Source organism: Zerene cesonia, chromosome 10 (genome assembly GCF_012273895.1).
Source record: "Zerene cesonia ecotype Mississippi chromosome 10, Zerene_cesonia_1.1, whole genome shotgun sequence".
In the NCBI taxonomy this organism is placed as follows: domain Eukaryota; kingdom Metazoa; phylum Arthropoda; class Insecta; order Lepidoptera; family Pieridae; genus Zerene; species Zerene cesonia.
The window spans coordinates 2,612,745-2,620,913 of record NC_052111.1 but is presented as its reverse complement, the minus strand read 5'-3'; the positions used below and the strand labels follow the sequence as shown (position 1 = coordinate 2,620,913).

The 8,169-nt window shown below is 32.2% G+C and overlaps 1 protein-coding gene across 2 annotated transcripts in view; it reads left to right on the top strand.

Moving 5' to 3' along the window:
• Nucleotides 1–6,544, top strand: part of LOC119829271 — a 33,204-nt gene extending 26,660 nt beyond the window's left edge. The window contains exons 1-5 of one of the 2 annotated variants that reach the window (XM_038351700.1): nt 607–730; nt 1,003–2,623; nt 2,993–3,765; nt 4,081–4,210; nt 5,303–6,544. In XM_038351700.1, coding sequence (XP_038207628.1) covers nt 643–730; nt 1,003–2,623; nt 2,993–3,765; nt 4,081–4,210; nt 5,303–5,351 — 2,661 coding nt within the window. In that variant the 5' untranslated portion in view covers nt 607–642 and the 3' untranslated portion in view covers nt 5,352–6,544. Of the gene's footprint in view, nt 1–606; nt 731–1,002; nt 2,624–2,992; nt 3,766–4,080; nt 4,211–5,302 lie in introns of those variants that run through there. The other variant, XM_038351699.1, reaches the window with a different exon arrangement.
• The last annotated feature ends 1,625 nt before the right edge of the window (nt 6,545–8,169 follow it).

Sequence of the window (8,169 nt, the reverse complement as noted above, 5' to 3'; positions counted from 1 at the left end):
ATACATTCAGTGAAATTAATCTGAAGAGAATGCCTTATGAAATAAACTTAAATGTTCTCTCAATTTTGGGTTTTATGCCCGATAAAGATATCGCAATAGAAACGGCGATTGCTAAGAAATGATTTGAATCGATTACACAATATAATCTGTTGTCACGAGCAAGGTTAAGCATTGTTACGTGATTGTATCGACGGTTCTCAATTCTTACGACAGAAAAAGTCGTATATTTAACGCACAATTATGTGTTTTGTTTAAATTTGTAGGCAAAGGACATTCTTGCGAATAATTACATTGGAATCGATATTTTATTAAGGCCTTTATGAGTTTAATCATTAAGCATAAGATTTAGCATTGAACTGGACAAGTTTCGCTTAGCAATATATTTCGAAGCATTGTGAAATTCAACATTAGAAACCCACATACTGGTAGTTTAACAATGCCACCATTTTGTTTTCTATATAGGAGCTATATTTTACACCTACTGTAATAATAATCTAGTAGAAATTGTGAAATTTTATGTAGGGATTTTTGTGTCTAGGTAAATATTAAAACTGTATCCATATTTATTATGAATAGGTTACTTAACATTTGTCTTACTTTTGTTCCAGTGAAGTTTTATAATATGGTGTGATAATCTTCAATATGCGGTGGTTCAGAAAGGGTGAGCCGCCGCGGCTGCTTGCCGTATCGCCTGAAACGGAACCTAGATCAACGCGGCGCTCTAGAATAGGTACTATATTTGAATTTTCCCTATTCTAGAAATTTCCAAATTGTTTTTGATAGACTATATGTTGAGAAATTTTGAATTTTGAAAAAGTAAAAAAAGAAAAAGTAAAAACTAAAATTTAAGTTTATATGTTTCTTATTTACTTATACAAAGTTTTGGTTTGATTACCGATCGCAATTAACCGTTGCCTTGTAGGTTTAAGATTAAATAAATAATTTTAAATATTTACAACATGTTGTAACGTTTATATTTATGTATTTTTTCATTATTTACAGACATATCCCCGGTACGCTACTCAAATCGAAAAAGTAGTAGCAGTTCGGTGGAGACAAACTTCTACAATCTAAATGATCAAGTTATAATAGTAGAAAAATCGCCGCACCCATGTCACCGCAACGTAGAAACGCCAGTTACTCGGCGCATTTCATTGCAAAACAGTCCCACTTCACTACAAGAAAGTTGCAATTCTAGTCGTAAAAACCGCGGAGGCTCTTTAGAAAAAGAGTACATGGTTTTTAGAGAAAAACGAAATCCATTATTGGATAAAGTTAAGAACACGAAATTGTCCTGCTTTAAGTCAAATGGACCCTTTCGACATGGTGATGATGCTGCATCTACATCTGGTAGCGAATGTAGCGCTTTTGGGCATGTAGAAGATGTAACCCAATGTCGGTTTGCTGAGGCATATCCTGAAACTCATACTGAATTTGAAAATCACAATCCATGGGTAAAAATGCAGAATTACGACGACGAGGTCTTTTATGCCAAAAGCCCTGTCCAATGTAATTGGCGTGAGGGCAAATCGTTCACAAATCGTGGAACTAGATGCTATAGCTCAGGTTCAGAATGTGACCGCTATCATGTTATTCCAAAGACAGTTACAAAATTATCTAAATCTAGTGATCAAATTTTTAACGACGATTATGAGCCTTACGATAATGAATCAACAATTGCCATAAAATCTGAAAGAAAGACTGATAAATTTAAGAGTAAAGATGATAAAGATACTATTGGACCGAGTTCATGTTTATCTGCGAAATTGCGAGCGATGTCCGATAGGTATTTGAAATCATCCACAAATAAATTTCTATCAAAACTTTATCGACAGAATGGGGAAGATGAAGAAGGGGCAAGTAGTGCAAATGAAAATAGAACGAAGTCAAGTTGTACAAATGCGAAAAGTCGTAAAAAACGAGGTGGTGTTAAAGCGAAACTAAGAAGTTTCTCGTATGGCGCGTTACCTGGTTTAGATGAATTCCAAAAGGGTCAAAACTCTGTTTTTCATGACGACGTCTTCAATATTTCTTGTGATGATGAAAATGTGTTGATCCACGATTGCGAAGATGCAGACTCTGGTATATTGGTCAATGAATCCGCTGCATCCTCAATATTTGATAATGACAGAATATCAACACGCTGTGAAAGTTCCGCATCACAAACAAATTACCAAATACCATCTCACAGTAGAAGTGTATCGGGTGATCAAAGTTACGCGAAAGCTAGGGTTTCACATAGAAGGAGTAGGGAGAGAAATGAATTTCCCAAGCCGAGACCAAGGAATTCCCAAAGAGCATTATCATTAGACCGTAAAGAAATATTAAGGCGAATGCCAAAGAACTGTGATAATGACGAGCCGCAGTATCTTCAGTTAACCGAAAAACAAAAAATGCGGCAAAGGGATGCTAGTCAGGGCGATTGTGGTATTCCACCGATCCCCCCGTGTCGTAAGCCAGTTAAAACTTCTAACAAATTGCAAGCGGAATTTAAAGTTGTTAAAATAATGAGAAATAGCCCTACTGATGAATTAGGAATATTTATAGCGAAAACGAAACTTTCCGATGAGGGGCACGTAGGCTATTTAGTAGCACATGTCGTTCCAGGAGGTTTGGCTGCGAAGTAAGTTCTATCTCTAATTTTATTTAAATGTCATTATAATTAGTACTTATATTAAATATCAATATCATGATAATTAACAAACTAAGTAGATGATATTTTAAATCCAGGTTTTTTGATCAAAGTTAATTGTTAAATTTTTTTATAACATATGAAGTTCTTAATTTTGAGGTTCATTACTGTTAATTTTATTATAAACTATATACGACGAATATGTCATCGCGAAGTTTATATGGTCACTAGTTACAGTTCACATAGACCAATAATGAATAAATAATTTAAAATTGTATTTTACCTTACTATTACGTTTTGGAAACTGCATTAATATTTGTTAAGTAACATAGTTATTTATTTTTTGATTTTTGTTTTCAGAGAAGGCTCGTTACGTATCGGTGATGAATTGCTTAACGTCAATGGTAGGAGACTGAGAGATCTAACTATGTCTGAAGCCAAAGATGCATTGCGTTCTGGAGCATCCGAAATAGACATTGTTATCTGTAGACAAAGGGAAAAAACATCAGTTGAAGCGCGTCAACGGGAGCCTCCACATCGAAGTACCCTTCTTATGCGCGAGAGTTCAGTCGACTATGAAAATGCTGTTATCTTAGGGAAGGAAAGAGGCGTTGATAAACATGACGTCAGAATCGTACGTCATCAGTCCCAGGATGAAACCGCTTATAATCGAAGCGCGTTATCAACGGCGAATGAAACAGCTAGCGCGCCAGTCACGCATTCACATTTCCTGAAAGGACAGAACGCGAACTATAGCAGCATGAATAATAAACTCTTGCGCCGACAAGTTGTTAGTTACGGTGGTTCTAATAAGGAAGGATTGACATTAAGTTGTGCTAGTGATATAGTGGATGTTGATACACCTGATGGAGTGATAGAAACTAATCCAGTGAAAAATGAGGACGATAATGACATACAAACCCCTAACGCTGCAAATTTTTGCACATTACCCCGTCGACCGCGAGCACCAACCCATACATACCATACAATTACATTTGAAAAAGGCCACGGCAAGAAACCCTTAGGATTTACAATTGTGGGTGGTCGAGACTCTCCAAGAGGTCCTCTTGGCATATTCATTAAAAGTATTCTACCCCAGGGACAAGCAATAGATGATGGAAGATTGAAAGCAGGTTCGTTTATTTTATATAGTTAAACAAATTCATAGAATTGCTTTATAACATTGAACATTTGATAAGGTTCGGAAGTTGCATTGTCGTTTCTAGATAAAGATACAAGCAACATAATCTTTTAATTAACTATGTTTATTCGCCTTGTGGGATAAATTACTATTTGAATTTTAAATGTAGATATATCATAAACATCGGTTTCAATTCATATATCTTTCTATTATAGTTACATTGCCATAACATTAAGTTAATAGTTCAGGATTAAACCGTATTAGTAATTATTAAGCAAGATATGAATAGATATAAAAATATTTTCAGGTGACGAAGTGTTAGCTGTGAATGGGCAAGCATGTCACGAGCTAGCTCATACTGAAGCTTTGGCTCTCTTCAAAGCAGTCCGTAATGGATCAATCGAGCTAAGAATATGCCGCAGAGTAAAAACAAATCAGTGAGTATATTATACTCAATTTTTTTGGTTTCAATAACGAGGCTGGTTTAAGTTTATTGTCACGAAGATTATTTTAATATTAAAATTCGTTTATTACTTGGTATAAGCAAAACAACAATCAGACACGCGCGAAGGACACTATTTAGATTAAATAATTGATGCAACTTGATTTAGTACTCATTGTAACAAACCCAGTTCCACGTTCTATGCTCTGTTACTCCGTTATTAAATTTTAGTCAAGGCATTTAGAAACTTATCCTGATATGATTCAAATTCTACATCTTGCTTGACCTTTGATTTTATATTATTATTTACTATCCTTTACATAAAGTTACTAAAGTATCTCTACTTCATTGAATATTGCATTTATTTTCACAGCAATTAGGTACTTCCCAAAAGCGCAAAGGAGTTCAATTCTCAGTGTTTTTAATATGTTCTTATCATGACATTAATTGATAAAGGCAAAGTACTATAACACGATAGCTAGAAATGTTTCCGTGACCCTTCGTAAATTGTAGGTAATTAAGTTAATTAAACAATGCAATTAATTGTTATTTTATGTTATCATTTATCCTCGAGTATGATTGTATTTTTGGTTAAATAATTAAGCCAAAATACCCTACATTTATTTCTTTTTTTTTCAAAAATATTAGTATAGATAGTCGGTACATAATAATATAGACATTGACCTTGACACTATTGGTAAATTATGAAAGCGTTTCTGTAGTTTTCTTGAACGTAAATACACTACTACGCGTCACGTACGTTTATTTTAATAGTGTTAAATGTTAAAAAAAAGTAAATTATAAATTGTATTTATTGTCCCAAATTTATTCCTTTCAACCCCAAAATCTTAAAATTCATAAAATTTAAGAAGTGTTAATACGAACTTTCTACAACAGCAATGTAAGAGCTGTTTCATTTATCGGTGCTTTTCAATGCATAAAAACTCTGATTATCGTAAACGTTACCAAAGAACAATAAAATTGTCATCCTACATGAATACAGTAGATATTTTACACATCTACGATGCGTAAAGTACTTGGCTGATGTTAATACCTTGTGTGTTAATATTATTTTCGTCTTTTTCAGATCTGCTAAAGCCAAATCCTGTACAGATCTTCTTAATGATGATGATTGAACAACAAAAAAGAAGTGTACGAGAGTTAAATAGAAACAATATGCCGAAAAACGGCATCACAAGGAAAACAAAGTTTAACTGCACCATGACTTGTACTTCATAACGGTCTTGTTTAAATGATTTCCTTCGTGTAACCCAAACAGTGAAATCCATAATGATAAATACAGTTTTCCTGATATATTTATCCTAAGGGAAGGTCATGATTACTTATTATATTTAGACTGAATTGCATGAAATATATTATGAACATTAAGATTTAAAGTGCCATCAATTAAAATATGTATAGGTCCGATTTGTTTGTGATTGATTTTTGTCCGATGTTATGTACAATATTTCTTAAAAAGCACCACGCTAAAAGAACATTTGTTTCAGTACCTGACATAACGTCATTTGTAATCTTTGAAATTCACATTAATTAACAATTTAATTAAGAACAATTCCAAAGACATTGTTAGTTTAAATCTACTATAACATTATCTATGCCCTTTTTTATCTTAATCAAAATGTATCTAGCAAACTGATTGCTACAACTATGTAAATCGCTTTTCTGTGTAATTTTTTGTAAATAATAATTCTATGTTCTTAATAAAAATGAAGCATGAATTATAGTCTTAATCTATTCCTAATGATGTAGCAAATGCACAAGTTAGACTTGCATATGTATTTGATTGTATGAAAATGTATTCAATATCTACATCATACATATAAAATATGCTAAACTACGCTAAACTTCTTTATTTAGGTCCATGTGCAATACTCAAAATTATATTTTCACACAAGCATCGATTTAGTTAAATTTAAGTTCGACTTGAATCCAAATTCTACAGCACTGACAGGAGAAGAGCAAAATCTTGCAATAAGATCTGATTTCTGTGATAAGATGATGAAATGTCGTAATGCTATAGATACAGATGATATAATACTATTGATTTCAATGATTTTTGTTACTATATAGTTAATAGGTAGCCAGTTGTATAGAATTTATTTAATTGCATGATTAATCAATTTGCAAATTTCGTATTTATTCATATAAATCCAATAAACTATAACTTTTGACTATACAATTACTTGGTGTAGCACATGTTTACAATCTTTTTATAGAATATAGATTTGAATATTGCTGTTGATACCATTTATTTTGTACATATTATTGTAATTAAATGCAAATTATTGATTATAAACTATGTAAAATACATTTTGTTGTTTTATTATACTAACCATGTACGGTTTTCAGGAAAAAAACTAAAATGGATTCTTTGGTAAAAATTTTGTGATAAAATTTTCCGAGAGGAATCGTCTCATTTTTTATCCTTGATCCTCTTCGAATTGCCCTACTGTTAATATAAATACATTTTGCCAGGGGGCAGCCATTTTGCTTAAACCGATATTGTTAAAACAATTGCAAGGAATTGTTTTTTTTTCATAGTTTATTCAATAAACAAATATAAAAATTCCTTGGGCTCCTGATGGTAAAGTTATTCTTTAATTTTTTAAAAGATCGCATCTAACAGGGTTTGGGTGGCTTTTGACCCATAAAAATATATAAAAAACAAGCACATAAGGTACTTATTTGTATTTTAATAAAATATTTAACAATATTGCTTATAGAAAAAAATATCGCATCGATTCAATTGGCTTAGGCGTGAAGAAGAGATAAAAATACAACACAGCAGCTTATTTCACTCTATACTCTTCTACTCAATGTAGATTACATCGCGCACGCTCGTTCGCTTACACTTTGCTTCCGGTAATTACCTGACTTTCATAAAGTCATTCTGGAGTGTATACAACGAATCTATAAATTAAAAAAAATCATAACCTGAAGCCGAGAACAATATCAGTAATATCAGAGCAAGTTTAAAGACGGAGGCCGCAGCTAAGTAGCTATAAGAATACCCTTTTATTATCTGCATTACAAAGTTTTGTTGCGTTGACAATTTATATGCTATAAAATATATTTGTTTGTCAGTTGTCTACATAAAACAAAAAATCTAATTTCACATTTCCACATTCTGTAGATACTTTTCAAAAGTGACATCTAGATGTAGCGCTGTAAACTAATAAACTCGCAGTTCTCATAGTGCACGCAACTTGGTAAATGACATGCATTAGACTTTCTATAGATGGCAGCAGTATTCATCAATACACACTTCGCACGAAAATATTATGCGATGATGAAATGTAAGATTAATTTTTTGCCAGTTCTGGATGATTTTTATATTTGAAATAATAAATAGTGGTCAGCCCCGGCTTTCGGCATGGTAATAGTATAGACCATAGTGGTGCACGTATAGACCATTTCACGCAGTAAGGATGCAGCTTCTATAGGAAAGAGAATTTTTGAAATTCGTTCAGCAGTTTTTATGTGAAAACATTACAAACATACACACAAAAATACATCTGTTTCCTCTTTATTATATTGTTATTATTATGTACCATGTAAACCATAATGACGTTCTTGGATACAGAAATAAACGTGATATAACAATTTTAATTTTTACTTTGATAGCATTTAAATGGTACATAAATTAGAAAATTTTAAAGAATAGAAATATTTTTTTTTGATTACGTTCACGATCATGATCAGGAATTGGAACCCGCGTCTTTTGCCTTACATCATTTACAATATTATGGGCATTTGATACAAAATAAATTCCTAATACAATGAGTCAGGGGCCTTTATTCTTAAAATACAAAAACTTGTACTTATTTATAAAATTACGTTAAAAATATTGATATAATAACATTGAGAACATAAATTATCATGAACATAAATTATATTATACTCTTTATAAGATTTAATTTTATAATACAGTTT